A 23,341-nucleotide genomic window follows, 5' to 3' on the forward strand; every position below is an offset into this window, starting at 1 on the left:
TTAATTCCATTGAGATTAAAGATTAACAGTGTCCTCGTGGGGTGACACATCTAAATGTGTAAAAAGGAAAAAACATTGTACATATTATGGCCTATTTATTTTTGAATTACTCATTCTGGAATTAGAAAATAGAAACTGTTTAAGGCTTCTGGATAATTATTTTGTCATCGCACACACACCAAGGATTAGAAGGAAAAAAGAACAGTTTGCTATTAAAGACTCAACACTGTGAACCTTTGGACACGCAGTCCTATCTCTACGTTAAGCCAGACTGACTGCACAAGAACTGGCACAGTATACAATAACTAGTATTCTCTGTTCTGTTCACACATGAGCGTGTGAGGGCGATGGGCAGATTCATGAATCACTGAGCAATTCTGGAACACTGGGGAGGAACTTGAGCACCCTCTATGACAGGCAGAGAGCCCTTCAAGTCCAGTAACCTACCATCTGGGAGATGTTTAAACTGTCTTATGCCATCCACCCACTTTTCACAGGTTCTGGCAAAGTAGTCATACCCATAGAGGGCTTCTAGAGGCTTTCTTGTTCGCTCACTCCATTTAGAAACATCTCGGATGCCTGAAAAACAGAAGTGTAGGCAAAGAAAGGTTTAGTTTCATACTCAAGTATTGTCTTTCAGTATTGCGAGCAAGGGCCACTGCTGAGCCCATGCGCTCACTGTCTCATCTGCCTGGAATGCCTCCCTCCCTCCCTCTGCTCGGCTTAGCCCTGGCTGCTGCTTTGCGGTGCCTTCCGGACCCACGGCTGAGTGCCCGCCTCCCACTAGGACATGTGTGCAGTGTAAGGGACTTTGCTTTGCTCCTCACTGTACCCCAGGCCTACACTAGTGCCTCCCACAAAACAGGCCCACAAATCAATGCTTACCAAGTGGATGAAATTAGAGCTGCACTTACTGCTTTCCTTTAAAGATACAAGATAAAAGAAAATATGACCCTAACAGGGTCACCTGAGGAAGAGCGACAACGTTGGCAAAAGAGGAGTTTTGTTCTGCATTGCATTTGTACGGACATTGAAAAATGCACACAAATTATTCATTCTAATTTCTGCTACCGAAGAAATATGGGTGTAAAAGGCTAAGTACCAAACTTCAAACTATTTTGTAGATGATTCACTAGTAGGGAAGAATAGCTAAAAATAACCATTGACATGAATCAACAAATGCAATTCCTTAGGCCAATCTCTTCCATATTTCTTTGAATACACTGTGATAAGTAAAGATTCCAATGCTTTTGAGCATATTAAATATTACTGAGAGCTACGTGTTACACATGGAAGAAATGTGACACTAATGGCATGAACTCACAGGAACAACCATCTCCACAGAGTCCCAGACAACGTCAGGCACCTGGCAGGCACTCACTGTGCGCTTAGTGAATTTAAATCACCAAATAGAGGAAAAACTGCTATTTACAATCACAACTGTCTTCTGAGGAGGGCGGACCCCCCATTACAGGACAGTGCCTGGTGCCTGACTTCGCTTCTGCTGACTTGCTTAAATATTCAGAGGTAGGCCCCATGTGAGATGAAGATTAAGGCTGAAGAGGATGAACTGCTCTGCACAAGAATGAAAAGACTTGAATGAGGTACGTGGAGGCAGCCTGAAGAGGTGGGGAGAAGATGTGGGAAGAAGAAAACGTTTAGGGGCGGAGGGTAAGGGAGACAGAAGCAAGCAAGACAGTGTGAGGATGGCTAGTAAAACAGCCCTGCACATGCTTCTACTTTTGGCTGTATGGCAGACTGTACCCTCTGAAAGGCCTTCTTGCAGGGGAATAACTAGATCTTTCACAAAACAGAATTCTGTGGCATTGCTGAAGTTGCAGTGGTTAATGGAAACTGGGGTGTGTGTGTGAGTGTGTCTGCGCATGAGAAAAAGAACCCCGAAAATACAGCAAAGGAAGTAAGCCAGCTCCAAAGGCAGGCCTGCTCTGGGTGGAGACGCAGTGTTCGCAGGCAGGCCGGGGGCCCAACCTGAGACTCCTGGATTAAGCTGAGCTAAAAACGGCCCCAACCTGGTATGATCCTGTGGTTCCCAAGAACAACAAATGCAAATCTTCTCGGAAGGAAAGCGCTCTCGAGTTATGCTCACTGTTTTGTTTGTTTTCAGATTAAGAGTAAGCAAATATTAGCTCCTAACCAAAGGTCACAAAACAAACAGGATTTTTATAAAGTTAATGAAAAAACTAGAAAATTGGAAGAGAAATCTTAAGAAATTATGCAGAACACCATGCAGAGACAAGATGAAGAAGAGATAAGGAAGAAGGAAAGACGAGGTCTACAAAAGTCCACTCATCTCAGAAGAAGAGAATGAGAATGAACGAGATGCCTATTTGAAGAAATAATGGGTGGGAGAGTTTTTCAGAATGAACCAAAGAATCCATAAACAAAAACGCCATGTATTCCAAACAGGATAAGTAAAATGAAATCTGCACTTGGACAGAATATATTAAAACAGCAATATATCAAAGATAAGGAGAAAATCTGCAAAACAGCCAGAGAGTTATGACACATCACTCAGAAGCAGGAACCACGTAGACAGACAGGAAACTTCTCAACAACAAGATGGAAGGCAGAAGACTGCAGAATGGGGGAGACGATGATTTTCCACTTCCATTTCCACACTCAGCTAAACAGACTTGCAGAAAAGGTGGGTGAAAGAAAAGATACTTCTTGGTAAAAACTGAGTTGACCATTAACAGGCTGCCCTTAAGTAACTTCTAAAAATAACTTCAGGAAGAAGAGAAGATAAATGCTTTTAGAAGGAACATTTGAGAAGAAAGAACAGGTGAGTAAACAAATGGGCAAACATGTTGGTGGATCTAAAATCAAACAAAACCAGCCAAACCAATGAGAAAATAAAACATTGTGAGGCCAGGCATGGTGGCTCACACCTGTAATGCCAGCACTTTGGAAGGTTGAGGTGGGTGGATTACTTAAGTCCAGGAGTTTGAGACCAGCCTGGACAATGTGGCGGAACCCTGTCTCTACAACAAATACAAAAATTAGCCCGGTGCAGTGGCACATGCCTGTAGTGCCAGCTACTTGGGAGGCTGAGGCAGAAGAATACTTTGATATTGAACAAGCAGGCTGCAGTGAGCTGAGACGGTGCCACTGCACTCCAGCCTGGGCAATAGTGGAGACCCTGTCTCAAAAAAAAAAAGGAAAGAAAAGAAAAAGAAAAAGGAAAGAAAAAGAAAGCATTGTGGCATTTCCTTGCATTAAGTAGTTCTGCCCATAAAGAAAAAGGCAAGCCACCCACTGTGAAAAGGTGTTTCCAACACAGTCACCCTCAAAGGGGTTATTGACTAGGATTAGATTATCTTTTAAGACTGCACAGCAGTAACACTGGTATAACATTGAAACTGTTCTGGTGCAGAGTTGGGTGGAGGGTGGCGGGGTTGTTTTGTTGTTACATTCCATACTGTATACCTAAACATACTGTATACCCAAACATACTGTATACCTAAACATACTGTATACCCAAACATACTGTATACCCAAGCATACTGTATACCCAAACATACTGTATACCCAAACATACTGTATACCCAAACATACTGTATACCCAAGCATACTGTATACCTAACATACTGTATACCCAAACATACTGTATACCCAAACATACTGTATACCTAACATACTGTATACCCAAACATACTGTATACCTAACATACTGTATACCTAAACATACTGTATACCTAAACATACTGTATACCTAACATACTGTATACCTAACATACTGTATTGTATGTATCAATTACTACATAATAAAAAACTTTTAGCCAATAAAAATTCATGAATATATATAACACAGAAGAAACTCAAATGGTGGATAAACACAGATTTTCAATCTTATTAGTAATACGAAATGCAAATTAAGAACCCAATAAGATAACATCTTCCACCCATTTGATTGGCCAGTGAATTAAGAAGTCTGAGAATTTGAAGTTTTTGTTGAAGAGCTAAAAGTTAAGGAATCTCATCTATTGCTGGTGGAAGTGTAAATTTATTTTGCTGGAAAATAATCTGTCACTTGTAGTCTATCTGCCCACAACACTCAGCAATTTCACTCATGGACTTAGACCCTAGAGAGATACTGTTGCTCCTACACCCCAAGAGACGGGTACAAGAACCAGCCGTCCACCTGTAGCAGAGTGGCCTGTGCGCTCACACGGGCAACGGAGAGAGGGTGGAGGAGGTGAGGGCTTCCTAGAGGATGGAGTGCTTGGGCCATTCTGGGAGAAGAGAAGTCAGCAAACAAGTGAAGGAGTGGGAAGGGAGAGGGAAGGGCCCGCACTAGGAGACAGGAGCCCGCCACCTGCCGCAGGGGGCCAGGTGGTCTCGGATGGCTGGACACTGGTGGTTGGGAGGGGAAAGTGAGGGAAGGGGACCTGGAGAGGCAGAGGCTGGGCCACTCATTCCGTGAGCAAAGTGAAGGAGCCTGAACTTTATCAGGAAAGTTGTGGGGAGTCCTGGAAGGCTTAAAGTAAGATACCATGAGATTCACATATTGCTGAATTGCTATCAGAGCATCATGGAAGGCAGACTGATAGGGGGCAAGGACCTGGACCGGTTGGAGAGGCACAGAATCAGCCCAGGCGGGACCAACGAGGCTGGCGGGAGCCTGGTGGGAGGGAGAGAGGGGGAGGGCAAGATGGGACCCCTCACAGCCCAGCAGAAGAGTGGAGTGGGCTGCGGGCTGCAGTGTGGGGGATGTGGTCTGGAAGGTTTCCTCACTTTTGTGAGCCCGTTTTTCACTTGACAAGCAGGCTGAGTATCAGAGACCTTATGGGGATATCACACGGTTAAAGACTTTAGCTCATGGCAGGCACTCAATAAATAGTAATTTAAATATTATTTTCAGGGAGAAAGGGTATTATTTATAAAAACAAGAAATTCAGCAGAAGGGACAGGCCTAGAGAGAAGATCATGAATTCAGTATTAGACAGACTGAATTTAAAGTATGTGTGAGACAACCAGATAAGAAAATTGAATAAAAAGTTGAATAAGGCAACATAGTAAGAACTCGTCTCTCTTTTTTCTTTCTTTCTTTTTTGTTGTTGTTGCTGTTGTTGGGACAGGGTCTTGCCTCTGTCACCCAAGCTACAGTGCAGTGGTGTCATCACAGATTGCTGCAGCCTCAACCTCCCCGGCTCAGGTGATCCTCCCCCTCAGCCTCCCCAGTGGCTGGGACTACAGGCACATGCCACCACGCCTGGCTAAGTTTCGTATTTTTTGTAGACATGGGGTCTTGCTATGTTGCTCAGGCTGGTCTTGAACTCCTGGGCTCAAGTGATCCTCCTGCCTTAGCCTCCCAAAGTGCTGGGATTACAGGTGTGAGCTACCATGCCCAGTGAGAACTTGTCTCTTAAAAAAAAAAAAGCAACAGTCAAATATGTGGGGTTTGAGAGTTAGGTGGAGCAAGGAGCTGAGTGAATCTACTCAGGTGTGAGGGTGAGAGGGGAGCAGAGCACTGAGGGTGACGCCTGGAGGACCCCAACACTGTGGCCCACATGGGGGAGCAGGCACGTGTCAGCCAGGGAACAGCCTGAGAGAGGAGGGGAAGTTGGGAGAACACAGTGGCAAGAACTTCCAGACACAGAAAGCTTCAAGAAGAGGGGTGTGACCAATGGCGCAACTTCCAGACAGAGAAAGCTTCAAGAAGAGGGGTGTGACCAATGGCGCACACATCATGAGCATGTTCTCAAACGCTGCAGAATGACCAAGGAGCCAAGAGGAGGTGCATGGTGGGGGCTTGGTCTCTAGCACACTGGTGGGCCACAGCCATCTTGACACAAGTTAGGAGAGAATGGGGGATGAGAAAGAAAGGGTGGCCAGAAGGTGAAGCAGTGAGATGTCAGAGAGTAAAGAGCGCTGTCCTACTGAGAGACTCTTGCTTTCATAAAGGAAAGTCAGAGCAACTGCACACAGTGAGTTCCCACTGCAGTGACCGAGGCAAGGGAGCAAGTGCTGACAGTGCCGGGGATGAAGGGCCGTGACACAGGCACGTGCAATGTGTGGCGGGGTCCAGGAGGGAGAGCACTGCCAGGTCTCAGGGCTCTGGGACACCATCCCAGATGCTGAGCCCCAAGGAGCTGTGTCAGGGGTGAATACGTCCTGGCAGAGGATGTGGCTGAGGGGAAGGCTGGTGCAAGCTGGCACAGCAGCAGTTGCAAAGGCAAAGAGGCATGAGGGGGAAGCTTGTTCCAGGAATGGCCGTTTATTCCATGTGGGAGAGGCACCGGAAGGATGAGGAGAAAGGGGAGATGGGAGAATGCCCGGGGAGGGGCTGGCGGGAGGGGCCAGCCAAGTGCGTGGACTTCGCTGGTTAGTGAAGGATTTTCAGTCCTCTAGTGGAATTGATTAGATTTTTGCCTTACAAAGGAAGCTCTCCCATGGAGAACAAACTACCATATGAAGCTGGCGGCCTAAACCAGGAGAATGGGGGGAAGGAAGAGAGGTGAGGATAACTGGAGGGGTATTATGCACATGGTAACAACAGAAAGCATCGCAGTTCAATGAACAGGGCAAAGTGGGCAAATGAAGAGGGCAGAGGAGGACTGGGCTGTCGAGGGATGCATCTGGGGCTCTGCCTGGATGCCGGGTCATCCGCAGGCCATGAACTGAGATAGCGATTATGGGAAAGAACAAGTGGGCAGGGGTGAGTGAGAAGAGTTTCAGTAGAGGGGGCTAGAATGGGCCAGAGAGGGAGATGGGGCAGAATGGACTAAAGAAGGAAGGAGAGGAGGATCCCTAGAAGCAGGGGATGCAGGTGGCTCTTTACATAAGTTTGTGGGAAAGAATAAAGAATGGGAAGATCGTAACCACAGGTAAGAGTGTCAACTTTCTGAAGGAAGAATTGTGCCCACTTTTGCAGGCTGAGAAGACTGACCCAGTGAAGAGAATTCAGGGATACAGGAGAGGGAGGAAGAACTCAACGCAGCCTGTCCTAGAGGCCGCGGGAGGGGACAGACCCTTAACAGAGCGGAATGGCTTACTGTGCTCCAGGCAGGCGCAAAATAAGGAACTGGCAACCATATCAGACTCACCGTAAGAGCTTCACATTCATTTAAAAAACAGAAAGACTGTGAAGAATTACGATTCTACAACAGAACACTGCCACTAAGTAGCTTACTTAAAAGTCATGTGAATTGCAGAATAGCTGAAAAAGACTAGACTTGTGATATTCTAGCGAAGAGATCTGTACACCTTTTATGTAAAGGGCCAGAGAGTCAATAAACATCTCAGGTTTTGCTGGCCAAGAAGCAAAATCAGACACATTATGTAGATACACATGAGGAGAGAAAACACCTGACCCGCCTAGTGCTAAGTGTCTGGGGAAGGCCATCTGGGATCCACTAGAATCACACTTGGGACAAAAGCTAGTGGCCTAAGGAAGAGGGTCCTGGTGGGCCAGGCTGGCAGGTGGGGGTAGTAGGCTAACGCAGGTCAGTTTCACTTCTTGTCCCAGCAACCCCTGGATCCTGGTGCCCCCTTCTTTCCTCCCAAGAGCCTGGTCATCTCAATTTGGGCAGATTGCTGAAGGCTAAGCAACTCCTGAGTTGCTGACTGAAATTCCATGACTAGGTGCCTGCTCATTGCCAACAGTCACCCCTGTGTAGTGACCACCAGTGCAGATCTGGGGCAGCAATGCTGGGTGATAAAGGGACACCCCGGCTTGGTCTCTGTGACTCATAGCACTAGCCACCTCGATTGGTACATGGGCTGCACAAAAGTGGGAGGCAGGCTAGGTTTAATGCACAGGCTGCAGTTCACTGGCCTCTATTCCAGTGCCTGTAAAAACCTCAGGCTGGGCACGGTGGCTCACGCTGGTAATCCCAGCACTTTGGGAGGCCAAGGTGGGTGGATCACCTGAGGTCGGGAGTTCAAGACCAGCCTGACCAACATGGAGAAACCCTGTCTCTACTAAAAAATACAAAATTAGCCAGGCGTGGTGGCACATGTCTGTAATCCCAGCTACTTGGGAGGCTGAGGCAGGAGAATCGCTTGAACCCAGGAGGAAGAGGTTGCAGTGAGCTGAGATCACGCTACTGCACTCCAGCCTGGGCAACAAGAGTGAAACTCCATCTCAAAAAAAAAAAAAACCACCTCAAAGGCAGACAACCTTAAAGCATGCAAATAGCACAGAAATTCTTTTAATCAAAATAAAAGGTTTCATATTTGAATCCAGTGATTCTTTTCAACACTCAACATTACTTTCTTTCCTCCCCCATCTCTCTCTCTCTCACTCCTGTCACCCAGGCAAAAGTGCGGTGGCACAATCATGGCTCACTGCAGCCTCGATCTCCTGGGCTCAAGTGATCCTTCTGCCTTGGGCTCCCAAAGTGCTGGGATTACAGGCATAAGCCACTGTGCCTGGCCTCACATTATTAATAAGATTATTAATAACACTTCATACCACCCCATCCTTCCTTGAAGTTCATTATCAGTAGTAGTAAATGGAAACAGTGATTTTACTTGGCCTTTTCCTGAGCCATGGAAGTTTCACTCCTGGAAATAGAAAGCTTTCAAACTCAGACTGGTGAAATTGCATTACTTTTCTGAGAACTCGTTATTCTTCCTACCTGAGAGTTGAGAAATAGAAGCAGAAGAGATATAACTTGTCAACATATCTCACAATAAGAGATGAGATGCGGGGAGAGGGGAAGGATCTGCTGTCCCGGCATCTCCCCTTCGCAGAACCTACCCTCGTATATCATGCTGTCTTCGTCAGTGACGTAGGCGTTGGCGCCCCAGATCACCATCTTGTGGATGTAAGACGGATATTTTGCAGCAGCAATGAGTGCGGTTATGGCCCCATCACTCCACCCCAGCAGAGAAACCTTCTTAAACTTCAGCGCCTATGATCATACGACAAAATGCACAGCACAGGTTATTGCTCCTCTCTGTTAAAAGAAACTGAGTCACTGATTATCAGAATCAATACAGGTGTGGGGCTGGATTATCAATTAGTCAGAAAAGAAAAATCCTAGAGTCCACCATTTGATGACATCATGTTTTCTCTTAATTACTTTTAGTGGAAATTGTCACAAAAATCTGAGTATATGGTATGGGTTTGAATTAGGAGGGAACTACATCTTCTGGTTGGATAAAAAGCTCAAGGAACTAGAGTCAGTGGAGACCAACTACTTAAATATGACAAATAGAGTGTGCGTGTGCGCATGTGTGCATATGCATGCCTGAGCAAGGACCTTGAGAACAGTTCCATAGATCAGAGAGGGGACTCTGAGCTCTGCTGGATGAAGTGAAGCAGGGTATCTGGTAAGGCAACTGTGGGAAGAACTGGCAAGAGCCAGGCTGTCAGAGAACAGCGTCATGGGGAGGTTATGTGAGTCCGCGGGTGAATCAGAGAGGGTCTGGACATGTGTTTGGCAGGGAAAATGGACAAAGATTACATCTTAGAGAGGCTGCCAAGAAAGAAGAACAGAATGACTGGAAAATTAAAGGTAAAGAATTAATATTGCTGCCTGAACCATAAAGTGGTATAACTACTGTGGCACTACCCTGTAAAATGAACATCTGGAACTTCTATCACCTAGCAAATTGTCTCCTAAATTTGTAGGAAATTCTCCCACGTGTGCCAGGAGCTCAGTCCAGGGTGTCCACAAGAATACTGTTTATAGTGGCAAAAAAATGAAAATGGCCACGGGCAACAGAATGTTCACTGCCTGCTATTTATAACAGCAGAAAAAGGCAACTTAAAAATTAAGTTAATTATCTACTATTAGAAAACCGGTGAAATAGGCCAGGTGTGGTGGCTCATGCCTATAATCCCAGCATTTTGAGAGGCCAAGGTGGGTAGATCAGGAGGTCAGGAGATTGAGACCGTCCCGGCTAACGCGATGAAACCCTGTCTCTACTAAAAATACAAAAATTAGCTGGGTGTAGTGGCGTGTGCCTATAATCACAGCTACTCAGGAGGCTGAGGCAGGAGAATCGCTTGAACCCGGGAGGCAGAGGTTGCAGTGAGCCAAGATCGCGCCACCGCACTCCAGCCTGGGTGACAGAGCCAGACTGTCTCAAAAAAAAAAAAAGAAAGAAAATTGGTGAAATAAGATACAGTACATCCACACAATGGAATAATATGCGCCTATCATACAACTAGTATAAATGCCTGTTTTTTGACATGAAAGTTGTTTCCTTGAAAAATTGTTCAATAAAAATAGTAGGTTAGAAAAACGTTAGGTGTAGTACGATGCCATCAATGTGAAACTTTGTTTGTGATGCAGTAAGACTGGCCAGAAAGCAGAGCCGCCAAGACTTGCTAGTGTCTCCAGAGAGCTGCACTGTGGGCTCTTTCCACTTTCTTCTTTATACCTATTTGAACGCTTGGAGTTTTCTATAGCAATTACATGGTATTATTTTGTAGAAAAATATAACAACAAAATTTAAACAAAATAAATGAAGACAGGCCCAGCCACCCTTCCTCCCCTAGCCCTTCCCTCAGAGACCTGCCTTCATCAAGTCAACAGCATCTTTCGCATCCCTTTCAAAAAAGTCTGCTGGGAAATCACGATCTGGGGGCCTGGAATGTCCGTAGCCTCGAGGATCCCAGGCGACCACCGTGAAGAGCTTCTTATTGAGGTTCTTGAGCTGAGGTCCGAAATCAGTCTCTCCACTTCCTAAAAACAGCCACTTGGTTACCCTCAAGTGATCGCTTTCACCTACCAAACACATTACCGTGAAAACAGAAGCAATAACAATCTTAAAGCAAAGTAGTTTCTACTCAAAGTGGTCAGAATGTAATCAGGAAAGCAGCCTTGCAATGACTTAATCCATCTACTCGAAGAAAGGAGGCAGGCTGGCCGGGTGCGCCTGTAATCCCAGCACTTTGGGAGGCCGAGGCGGGTGGACTGCCTGAGCTCAGGAGTTCGAGACCGGCCTGGGCAACAAGGTGAAACCCCATCTCTACTAAAATACAAAAAAAAAAAAAAAAAAATTAGCCGGGCATGGCGGCGTGTGCCTGTAGTCCCAGCTACTCAGGAGGCTGAGGCAGGAGAATTGCTTGAACCCCGGAGGCGGAGGTTGCAGTGAGCCAAGATCGCGCCACTGCACTCCAGCCTGAGCACAGGGCAAGACACAGTCTCCAAAAAAAAAAAAAAAAAAGGAGGCGGGTTTCCTTTCCCGGTGGAGGCTTCCTTTCCCGGTGGAGGGCAGGCCTGCCTCCGACCTCCCCCTGGTGGCTATTTTGAGAAGGACAGAGTCCCTGGGTCTTCCTTTGGTTCTGGATTATTTCAGCACTTTGAAACCTCTTTGGCTTAATCTTCCTTTTCTAAAGAAAAGAATTAATGAAACTGTATAGAAATTATTTCACAGATATGCTTCTGGGTTATCTTTTCTTCTTAAAACAATGACTTACACATGAGAGGGATCTCTATAACATCTGCAAAGAAATTTATGAGATTTGGTCCAAGTTATTCAAAGTAGAATTCTAAAATTCCAGATTTTTAATTTTTTTTTTTTTTTTTTTTTTTACTAAGCTAAGGTGAATAGCCTAAAGATTTTATTTTGTAGTTATAATTAAAAACCAGAAAAACTCAACGAAAACACTGAAATGCAGAAGGGGTATGGAGGAAAGAAACCAAATCAGTTTCGTCAGAACAGTATGAAACAGCTGATGCTAAAAGCTGAATTCTATTAGTGGGCCTGCAGGGAGCTTGGCCGCTAGTCCACAGCCCACCACGTGGTCACTGTAGGTGTGGTGTGTTCACACCTACTGTGCACAGTGCAGAAGGCCACTCTCACAGAGCCCAGTCCAGGGGCAAGTCAGCATTTTATCAGTGAAGTCTGCTGATTTCTGAGGACTTCTATCTCAGGCCACAAATGACTACTAACCACTTTGCCTGATAAACTATATTAGAAAATGTCTTTCAAGGTGGTGCAGTATCATTTAACATTGTCAAGGCCTATCATTTTTCCTGGCAGGATATATCTTTCTCAAGATCAAGTAAACCATTCAGAAAATTCAAGCCAAAACCAAATGAATAGATCTCCAGCCCACATCTGCTGCTGTGACCCATGAGGCTTCTCTTCTGCCTCTGACCTGGAGGGGTTCTGTTGAGGGAATTACCCTGAAGGAGGGGCAGGAGGTGAGAAGATGGGAAAAAAGAACAGTCTAAAGGACCAATTTCAGAAACAAGAAGGCATTTGCTCCCTGGTACACATGTACACATTTGAAGACCAGTGCCAAGAATATAAGACTTTAAAAAACATTTAAGGAATACATGTACATAGTTATCAGCATGTAACACCTGAGAGGCCTGTGCGGAGGGGAACTGGGTGCTGAGGATATGACAGAAGAAAGAATCTCCTCTGGTCCATTTTTTTTTTATGTTGGAATCATGCTAATACTTTACATAAACAAAAAGTAGATTGGGGACAGGTGCAGTGGCTCACGCCCGTAATCCCAGCATTTTGGGAGGCCGGGGCAAGTGGATCACCTGAGGTCAGCAGTTCGAGCCCAGCCTGGATAACATGGTGAAACCTCGTCTCTACTAAAAATACAAAATTAGCCAGGCATGGTGGCTACTCAGGAGGCTGAGGCAGGAGAATAGCTTGAACCTGGGAGGTAGAGGTTGTGGTGAACCAAGATCGTGCCACTGCCTGCAGCCTGGGCAATAGAGTGAGACTCCCTCTCAAAAAAAAAAAAATAAATTGGTAAGTTTTAGCACCTGGACAATGACTGCAATACTGAAATAATGGAAAGCTAAGATGGGAAATGTTTTTACAGATAGCTTTAGCTCCCCATCAGCCGTGAGAGTCAATGTCCTCGTTCATCAGGTTAAGGAAAACAAAGGTACCAAACACCATTTAGACACACGTGCCTCACTAGCTGCAACAGTGCCACGATCAGCTGAGGCTCAGTCAAGTGGAACCTTTTTAGCTCTTCACTTTCAGAAAGAAGCAAATCACAAAGAAATAAGTACAGGCAGCCTTCCTATCCATGGGTTCTGCATCTGTGGATTCAACCAACTTCAGAACAAAAATATTTGGGGAAAAAAATGGATGGTTGGGTCTATACTGAACATGTGCAGACTTTTTTCCTTGTCATTATTCCCTAAACAATACAAGATAACAATTATTTGCACAGTATTTACATTGCATGAGATATAGTAAGTAATCTAGAGATGACTTAAAGTATACAGCAGGACATGCGTAGCTTCCATGCAAATATTGAGCTATTTTATATCAGGGACTTGAGGATCCTCAGATTTTGGGATCTGAGGGCTTCCTGGAACCAATCCCCCATGAATACTGAGATTAAATATTAGGATTATTTAACTAAATCAAAAATAAAGCAACAACACTAACACCCTTAAAACCAGATTTCGGATGTCCTGGAATCACTGGAAATTTTTCCCTTGAACTTTCTACATCTGAACTCCAGTTCTGCAAAATGAGATTGAGATCCAGTAGGCTTTATTATGGCCCATACATTGAGAGAGGGTAATATGCCAAGCTAACTCTGATTTCTAAAAAGATTCAAACTGAGTTTTTTTTTCTTACCTCTTGTTTTAACTGAATATATTATCAACCACGACAAGTGATCAATCCACCCTAGTTTTAGCACTGGAAGTCCCACATCCTGGAAAATCTTCCAATGCCAAGCAAACTAGGATGACTGATTACCCACTCACCTTCTTCCTTTATCTACCCCTTCTTCCCACACCCCTTTCCTTGACCCCTGTCACCCTCCCAAATTATGGGCAACTGTGATTTCATAGAGTACTTGCATAGGAAAAACTGGGTACTTTACTAAAGGAATAAAAAATCCAATTCTGAACAGCAGTAGAAAGTTACCTACTTTTCTAAGTCATTTAAGTTTGATTGTAGCAAATATGAAAACATTTCAGAAAAGCACTAAAATTAATAATCAATATTTGGCATCTAGTATTGTGAATGCATCATAGATTTTACAGCATGCAAAAACATTCCATTAAAAAGTGTCCAGACCCAACATCCCAGGAAGTAGCAGGACTGCGTGATCTCCCTCTCCAGTCTGCTGGTAATGCAGCTGAACGCCATTCACAGCCACTTTGGCAGAGGTTACCGAGGTGCTAGAAGATAAAAAACCCATCCCCACAGGGGGAAAGGGGAGATGGGAAGATTTCTTAGTTGATTCAAAATTCCAGCTAGACAGGAGGAATAAGTGTTAGTGTTCTACACGGCTGTAGGATGACTACGGCTAACAATAAGCGATAGTTTAAAATAGCTAGAAGGAAGATATTGAATGTTCCCAACACAAAGAAATGATAAATGTTTGAGACGATGGAGATGCTAATTACACTGATCTGATCACTACACTTTGTACCTATCGAAACATCACTATCTACTCCATAAACAGGTACACTTATGTCAATTAAAAAATAAAATTTGAAAAATGTTTAAAAATCCACCCCAAAGGAAAATCATTTAACAGCACGAATTTAATATGATAAAATTGTCTTTGTATATGAATGAGTCGCCTCCAGAACGCCTCTCAGGCTCCTTGGGTTATTTTGATTTTTCCAATTCTGAACAGTGACATAAGTTTGAATCTTCTTTACTAGACTGCCGATCTGAACTGTGCCCTCATGCTTGAATACACTATCGTGCCCAGCCTGGGGCTCACCCTACAAAAACCCTAGGAGGCTTGCTCAATCAATGGCCACAGAGGCTCATGGCACACACCGGTGAGCTGGAAGCCGAGGGTACTCAAGTGCAGGCTGGCGTGGGGCTGGGTGCAGTGAAATGAGGGTGGACATCAGGGGCAAAGACCCTGGAGTCACTCGTCTGCACCTCAGCAGGCCCAGAGGACCTACCCAGACCTTCAGCAGCCTTGGTGACATTCCCAAAGATGAGACTGGTCCCAAGGTCTCGATCTCCAGGCTGGTCTTTAGCTGTAGGGTATCTTGTGTTGTCTGGCCTGCTGCAGGGGTGCCATAGTCAAGAGTGCCCATCTGCACTGATAAATCCTACTGTTTTTTAAAATGTTAAAATATGTCTGTGTCAACTGCTAAGTAGCCCTGTCCATAAGCCTCCATCTCAAGAGCTCTCCTTCCTGCCACTCACCTGCCTTGGCCTAAGACCTCCTAGGATCCAGCATCTAACTGGACCACGCTTAGCACAGGACAATGCCTCAGGACAGGCATAATGCCAGTGTCTGTCCTGCCTGAATTATGGGTGCTGTACAGGTGTTCTGATTAACCTCTCCTCAGCTGCTCTTCAAGGAGTGCCAGACTGTCCTGGGATATACACCAGTGGGGCACACAGACGGCCCCTGCACCAGGACCAGGCTCCACCAGCCTTCCCACAGCTTATCAGACAGATGACTGAGTGTAGCACAGGAGGGACATGACGGCAAGCCAGGACAGATGCCAGAAGGAGGTGCTCTCTTCTCCTGGTGGGGTGCCAATACAATGAAATCAACCACCATCTCCTTTTATTTTTATTTTTATTTTATTTATTTATTTATTTTTTGAGATGGAGTCTCACACTGTCGCCCAGGCTGGAGCACAGTGGCACGATCTCGGCTCACTGCAAGCTTCGCCTCCCAGGTTCACACCATTCTCCTGCCTCAGCCTCCCGAGTAGCTGAGACTACAGGCACCCGCCATCACGCCCGGCTAATTTTTTTGTATTTTTAGTAGAGACAGGGTTTCACCGTGTTAGCCAGGATGGTCTCGATCTCCTGACCTCGTGATCTGCCTGCCTCAGCCTCCCAAAGTGCTGGGATTACAGGCGTGCCTGGCCCATCTCCTTTTTCTTCTACATACTCCCTACCCCTACCTCTGCCCTTAGTCAAATGATAACTGAAACACAGCCCTTTTGAAAAAACGAGGTCCTGTTTTCTCTTTTGGTTTAATCTTATTTGCCAACCTCAAGTAAAAAAGAAACAAACGTGGAAACAGATGTGTTGAACACAGGTACATCTAATCTTAACACACAATTTCTGGAAAAATAAAAGACAGAATTGGGTAGTAATAAGGTCTGACCAAACTATAAGCTCCTTATCTACAGAAATATTATTAGAGGGGCATCAATGAAGTCACCAAGCAATGGCAATACTGACCCTGCCATTTACTTATTATGATTACTGCCCTATTCCTCTGAGAAAATCATTTCTACGGTTAAGATAGCTTAGGATCAGCCGGGCGTGGTGGCTCACACCTGTAATCCCAACACTTTGGGTGGCCCAGGCGGGTGGATCACGAGGTCAGGAGATTGAGACCATCCTGGCCAACATGGTGGAACCCCGTCTCTACTAAAATACAAAAAAAAAATTAGCCAGGTGTGATGCTGCGCACCTGTAATCCCAGCTACTCGGGAGGCTGAGGCAGGGGAATCGCTGGAACCCAGGAGGTGAAGATTACAGTGAGCCAAGATCGTGCCACTGCACTCCAGCCTGGTGACAGAGAGAGACTCCGTCTCAAAAAAAAAAAAAAAAAAAATCGCTATTACAATATTGTATATTCAGCTATTTCTTTTGTGTATGTTTTGCAAAGTAGCCATTAAATATTTGCTACCTTCAGGGCTTGAAATTTACATGAATCGTCATGACTTATTTTTACATCTCTTATATATTATATAAATATTCCCATTGTGCCTACTAATTACTTCATGTTTATTATATCCCCAGGCTTTTACGTTCATTGTTTCAAATCCTCACAAAAACGCTGCAAGGCAAGAGGCTCAGAGAGTTTGAACAATCTGCCCACATTCACATAGCTAGGAAGTGGCCACGAGGCCACGAGAACTCCAGAGGCCATGATTCCTCTCTAACCTCATGGCTGAACAGAGTCCTAAGAGGGCTCAGGCACTGGGGCCACACTGACTGCCAGATACAGCGTGGTGGCAAACATCAGCAGAAGGACAGTCCCCGATTCTCTGGCAGGGCATCCCAGGGTTGAACTTGGAAAATATTTTTTAGGAAGATTGTTAGGTTATGTGAATTATTAATATTTATAGCACATAATATACAATTTGGTAGAAAAGGCTTTTTTTGACCTGACCCAGGAATAAATCACCTTACAGACTTTGAAATAAGGGTCAAAGTTCCAAACAGCAGACTTATACAAACAAGTTTTTGGAACATAAGTCAATTGTAGGTTGGGCACTGGCTATCCTGAAGCAAAGTTTTTACATCAATCATTTTACCTACTGACACTGAGCTACAGCCGCGTTTCAAGATTAACTAATACCACTGCTTGTTTTTCCAGATTATATGTCATATCAACTTGCAGCTGCATTTATAAAATGGCAGTAGAAAATCCAGAGAAACCTGTTTTTTTCAGAGATATTTTAGGAAGAATGATCTGCAATGCAACTAGGTGGATGGGGCCTTCCTCAATCATTAAATAACCTATCAGAACTATATTGGTAGGCTGAGAGCGGTGGCTCACGCCTGTAATCCCAGCACTTTGGGAGACCGAGGCAGGTGGATTGTTTGAGGTCAAGAGTTTGAGACCTGTGGGCGGCAAGCAACCCAGGCACCGAGGCAAGAGACCGAGGACACGAGCTGTTCCAGTATAATAAAATATAAAACAAGAATAGTTATACCAGATATAGATCTTAGATATGATTATATATCAATAATCATTAGTTGGTAGTAATTACTCTTTATTCCAATATTATAATAATCCTCACTCTATAATCATAACCTAGGAAAAACCAGGCCATACAGAGATAGGAGCTGAGGGGACACAGTGAGGAGTGACCAGAAGACAAGAGTGTGAGCCTTCTGTTATGCCCAGACAGGGCCACCAGAAGGGCTCCTTGGTCTAGCGGTGACGCCAGCGTCTGGGAAGACACCCGTTGCCAGGCAGACCGTGGTCTAGCAGTAGCGAAAAGTGTCAAGGAACAATACCCGCTACTTAGCAGACCGGGAAAGGGAGTCTCCTTTTCCCTGGGGGAGTTTAGAGAAGACTCTGCTTCTCTACCTCTTGTGGAGGGCCTGACATCAGTCAGGCTTGCCCACAGTTATCCAGAGGCCTAACCGTCTCCCTGTGATGCTGTGCTTCAGTGGTCACGCTCCTAGTCCGCCTTCATGCTCCATCCTGTACACCTGGCTCTGCCTTCTAGATATCAGTAGTAAATCAGTGAAAGTACTAATAGTCGCTGATACGCAGAAATAATGGTGCATGCTGTTTTTCTCTTTGTCTTCTCTCTCTCTCTCTCTGCCTCGGCTGCCAGGCAGAGAAGGGCCCCTTGTCCAGTGGAAACGTGACCCACGTGACCTTACCTATCATCGGAGATGACTCACACTCTTTACCCTGCCCCTTTTGCCTTGTATCCAATACATAACAGAGCAGCCTGACATTTGGGGCCACTACCGGTCTCCGCACATTGGTGGTAGTGGTCCCCTGGGCCCAGATGTCTTTTCTTTTATCTCTTTGTCTTCTGCCTTTATTTCTACAACCTCTCATCTCTGCACACGGGGAGAGACCCACCGACCCTGTGGGGCTGGACCCTACAGAGACCAGCTTGGCCAACATGGTGAAACCCCGTCTCTACTAAAAACCCAGAAATTAGCAGGGCATGGTGGCAGGTGCCTGTAATCCCAGCTACGCGGGAGGCTGAGGCCAGGAGAATCGCTTAAACCTGGGAGGCGGAGGTTGCAGTGAGCGAGATCATACCACTGCACTCCAGCATGGGCAAAAGAGTGAGAGTACGTCTCAAAAAAAAAAAAAAAAAAACTGTATTGGTACAATCACAGTAACTTACTTCAATGCCTTTCTGCACGCAGGAAACTGGAAAATATAATCATTTTCACTGTTAATTTATACAGCTGTAGCCACTGACATGTTTTTCCATCTTTCAAAATAGCCCAGACCATCTTATAATTCTGAAATTAAAGGAGCTAGTTAATTGCAATATGAAATTTTAAAAGCTGGTCGGATTTGTCCTCTTTTCTCCTTCTAAATCAAGTTTTCAAACTAAAAGTTTCTATGTTGGATCAAGTAAAGCTCTAAACGCTGTGCACCTATCTAGTACTGACTTTATGAAAGTAGCCTATCAACACTTAACTGCGCGCATGCACTGTGTACGTTCGTTGTATACGTGTGTTTGCATGTGTGTAGGGATGTATGTAGAGAATAAAGAAAAACCAGCTTCACGCCGCTCTATCCACATTTCTACCCAGTATCTCTTGGGACCAAGAGTACCCATTTTCAAGACAGAAGGTCAGAAATTAATCCAGTTTTTTGTTATTGTTTTACCTGAAATGGGGGGACATGTGGGAGAACAAAGGATAATAAAGCAGATTCCTGGGCATCTCCACACATGTAGATCAGATCCTCTGGGAGTGAGGCCCAGGATTCCGAATTTTCAGTTCCCAACGTGATTCTTTTGCATATTAAGGTACGAGATCAGCAAGCAAAGAGAAGATTTAGGGTTCTCAGGACCCGTGATTAAAGCCTTAGCGGTACTCAGGCTCAGGCTGACTTCTGACATAACAGGAAGAAGAGATTATTGTCCTTATGCCCTCAGTGTGGACTCTGGACAGAGCAATGGACTAATAAGGGCGTTGGGATTCTAATCCGTGCTCCGTCACGGGTGAGTCTACACTACAGGCAAATGTATCTCCCTGGGTCTTTCTGGTCTGCACACTGAAGGGGCTGCACTCCATAGCCCAAGCCTCCACGGCTCCAGACTCCTTGAACTGCGGCTGACCGAGGCGCATGCACGATCGAGAGGCTCGAGCACCAAGTGCGGCTGGCCCCCAGGATCGGGGTCTCGCGGCACAAAGGGCAACAGGGCGGCCAGGCCGCGCCCACGCAGCGCCGGGAACTCCTGCTGTCGGCACGCGCCCCTCCCGCCTCCCCTCGAGCGCGCCGACGCTGGGGATCCCCGGGGCGAGGTGGCCGCCATTACCCGAACGCGGCCGCGGGTCCGGCCCGTGGGACGTGGATCCCGGGCTTCAGCGCTGAGAGCAGCAGCCGCAGGCGCAACACGCCCCGGTCGCCCAGCACAGCCACCATGGTCACAGGTCGCGTCGCTGCCGGGAGCGCTGATGCGCTAAGACCAAGCGCCGTACCCGGCCTACTCTGCCCCGAAGCCACGCCCTCTGCTCCGCCCACCTCGCCGCTCCATCCTGCTCCGCCCTCAGCCCGCCCCGCCCCGAAGCCACGCCCTGCCGGGAGCTTTCCCGTGGGCAACCGAAACTCGGCTCGTGGTTTCGCAGTCCTGGAACGGCCGGTACCCGCATAGACCGTCCCCTCTCGGTGCTGGCTCTGGCTCCTGGGGTGAGTGTCCCAGTCGGCGCTACCCCGCCCTCGCTCGTCGCCTCAGCGACCACGGCCTTTCCAGGAGGCGAGGCCGCCAGCCATAGCGCCCTCGCTGGGTGGGCGTCCAGGCGGGGCTTCGGAGTGGGCGGGGCTCCGGCTCTAGGCAGGCTGCTAACGGTGGAAGTGTATTTGTTTTTCAGAGATGATGGGATCTAAATTTTCTTTATACCACTTCACACCCATTAGGATGGCTACTAGCAAAACCCCCAGAAATTAGTGGTGGCGAAGATGTAGAGATAATTGAAGCCCTTGTATATTGCTGTTGGGAATGTAAAATGGTGCAGCCACTGTGATGAACAGTACTGCGGTTCCTCAAAAAGTCAGTTATATGATCCAGCATTTTCTTTCCCGGGTATATAACCCAAAATAATTTAAAACAGGGTGTACAAGAAGAAATCTTTTTACACTCATGTTGACAGCGGCACTATTCAAGATAGCCAAAAGGGTGGAAGCAATTTAAATGTCCAAAAACAGATACTTGGATAAGCAAAATGTTGTCTGTGCATGCAAGGGAACATGTTTTAGCCTGAACAAAGAACGAAATTCTGACACATGGTACTACATGGATGAACCTGGAGGACGCTATGCTGAGGGAGGTAAGCCAGTCAAAAAAAGACAAATACTGTGTGATTCCACTTATATAATAAGGTACCTAGAGGAGTCAAACTTATAGGGACAGAAAATAGAATGGGGGTTGTTGGGGGCTGGTGGAAGGGGGAATGGAAAGTTGGTGTTTCATGGGGACAGTTTCAGTTTGGAGAGATGAAAAAGTCCCGGAGATGGATTTTGGTGATACCTGCATTACATTGTGAGTGTACTTAATGCCACTGAACTACACACCTAAAAGTGGTTTAAGTGATGTTTTATGTATGTTTTACCACAATTTTTTTCTTTGACTGTATAATTGCAGCTTTATAAAGGTTATAGACATTATCTAATTGAAAGCACTATTGCTTTTTAAGTCTATCGTTCTGCCTCAATTGGAAATAACTGGCAGATTTGTGGCTACTGTTGTAGCCTTGGCTTGAATAATTGGAAACAACAGCTTCTTTGCATATTGCATTTCTTTTCCTCCAAGAGACCTTTTTGGTGTAACAGTCAGTTCTGTGAGCACAGTGCTTGTAGGTGTTACACTCATAGAAATTTCTGTCACCTGCAGTGTCCTTACTGGCCCATTGGAGTTTCTTGAATAGTAAAGGCAGTTTGGGCCTAAATACAGACTATGCAAAAGTTTTCATATTCGACTCTCAACATAAATCTATCACATTAATTCCTGCATAAAAGGAAAGAGACATATATAATGTTTGAGTTTAATATCATTTGACTTTCAGAAATCTTTGGTGAGGTATTTCCTTTTTTCCTGATATGTTGATTGGGGTTTCATCTCAGAAATGATAAAAATAGCTGTCTGTACAGTTTCAACACCAGTTACCCTTGTGCTAATCAAAAACGGTAGCACTGAGTTTTTAGGTTATTGGTGTCACTATTTTTTTTTTTTTTTTGAGACGGAGTTTTGCTCTTGTTGCCCAGGCTGGAGTGCAATGGCGCGATCTCAGCTCACTGCAACCTCCACCTCCCGGGTTCAAGCAATTCTCCTGCCTCAGCCTCCTGAGTAGCTGGGATTACAAGCACCTGCCACCATGCCCGGCTAATTTTTGTAATTTTAGTAGAGATGAGGTTTTGCCATGTTGGCCAGGCTGGTGTCGAACTCCTGACCTCAGGTGATCCACCCGCCTCAGCCTCCCAAAGTGCTAGGATTACAGGTGTGAGCCACCGCGCTCAGCCTGGTGTCACTATTTTTAAGTAACATACCTGACAACCAGTTCTTTATATATAGCAAGATTGTGCAGTTTAAAAAACTGCCATTTTTGTGCCAGGCACCTTATGATGCATCATATTTCTTTAATCTTCACATCAGCCTTCTGTGCTATTGCACTCTCCATTTATAGATGAGGCAACAGGCTAAGAAAGGTTAGGAAGCAAGCCCTAGGTAACACAGCTGAAAAGTAATTTTGAGCTGCCCAATTTCAGGACTCTATACTTGGATAATGATGTTGAAAGGCCAGGAAGCAAGCCCTGGGTAACACAGCTGAGAAGTGGCAGAGGGGAGTTTTGAGCTCTCAATTTCAGGACTCTATACTTGGATGATGATGTTGATGACGACTATTATTATTGAGACATGGTGTGATCACAGCTCCCCACAGCCTCAAAAGTCCTGGGCTCAAGTGATCCTCCCACCTTAGCCTCCCAAGAAGCTAGGACTACAGGCATATACCACCACACCTGGCTAATATTTTTTAATGTTTTTGTGGAGATAGGGTCTTGTTATGTTGTCCACACTGGTCTCGAACTCATGGCCTCAAGCGATCCTCCCAGCTTGGGCTCCCAAGGTGCTGGGATTACAGGCATGAGCCACTATACCTGGTCGTATACTTGGATTATTACATATTGTAAAAATCACTGTAGTAGCATTAACCTTTCAGTGATTTCTCTGAAATCAGCTGCTTCTAAAATCTTGAACATTTACACTCCTAGTTTTGCCTTTATTATAATTAGAAAACCCTTTTCCTTTCAAAAATACCACACATTAAAATGTACATCAAAATACTGCCTAAAATATTTTGTGATTAAACATTTTATTCCTGAAACCCTAACCTCACATGACACACCCAAAGCAAAGATGATGATTGTAGCAACAAGTGGAAAATCTACCAAGCAGGACTGTGGGAGGTGGAAGTAGGTCTCAATTACCAGCAATAACCTAGGGTGTGAATTACCTGTTTCCAAACCAAGCGTGGACAGTCTCGGTTCTCCTTTGCTGGTCTGTGTCGTCATGCTCACTTGGCTCTGCCCATTAACAGCAGTGTTCTTGTGGAGCTTGGGCAAACTTGGTTCTTCTCACCATGGTGCTGAGAGAGTGGGGGTGAAGGGAAGGCCCCAGAGCCAGGAGCAGGGACAGCAGTGCTGCAGGCCTGTCATCCTGAGGGCCAAAAGGCACCAGCAGGGAGGTGTTCTTCTCACCATCAGCATCCCGTCTCC

General features: G+C 45.7%; 1 protein-coding gene and 1 long non-coding RNA gene across 9 annotated transcripts in view; one reads left to right on the forward strand and one right to left on the reverse strand.

Moving 5' to 3' along the window:
- The window catches only part of BPHL (biphenyl hydrolase like), a 35,427-nt gene extending 15,344 nt beyond the window's left edge, over positions 1-20,083 (reverse strand). For 2 of the 5 annotated variants that reach the window (XM_055264690.2, XM_063633001.1), the window contains exons 1-5: positions 19,890-20,078; positions 13,993-14,096; positions 10,495-10,661; positions 8,726-8,879; positions 519-579 (exon numbers count right to left, since the gene is read on the reverse strand). In XM_055264690.2, the coding sequence (XP_055120665.1) occupies positions 519-579; positions 8,726-8,879; positions 10,495-10,661; positions 13,993-14,096; positions 19,890-19,996 (593 nt within the window). In that variant the 5' untranslated portion in view covers positions 19,997-20,078. Of the gene's footprint in view, positions 1-447; positions 580-8,725; positions 8,880-10,494; positions 10,662-13,992; positions 14,097-19,234 lie in introns of all 5 variants that reach the window. The other 3 variants (XM_055264691.2, XM_055264692.2, XM_055264694.2) reach the window with 3 other exon arrangements.
- Positions 20,074-23,341, forward strand: part of LOC129473781 (uncharacterized) — a 45,086-nt gene continuing 41,818 nt past the window's right edge. For 2 of the 4 annotated variants that reach the window (XR_010119216.1, XR_008654362.2), the window contains exon 1: positions 20,074-20,260. This is a non-coding gene — a long non-coding RNA (uncharacterized lncRNA). Of the gene's footprint in view, positions 20,899-23,341 lie in introns of all 4 variants that reach the window. The other 2 variants (XR_010119215.1, XR_008654363.2) reach the window with 2 other exon arrangements.

The sequence above is a fragment of the Symphalangus syndactylus genome, chromosome 23 (genome assembly GCF_028878055.3).
Source record: "Symphalangus syndactylus isolate Jambi chromosome 23, NHGRI_mSymSyn1-v2.1_pri, whole genome shotgun sequence".
Lineage (NCBI taxonomy): Eukaryota > Metazoa > Chordata > Mammalia > Primates > Hylobatidae > Symphalangus > Symphalangus syndactylus.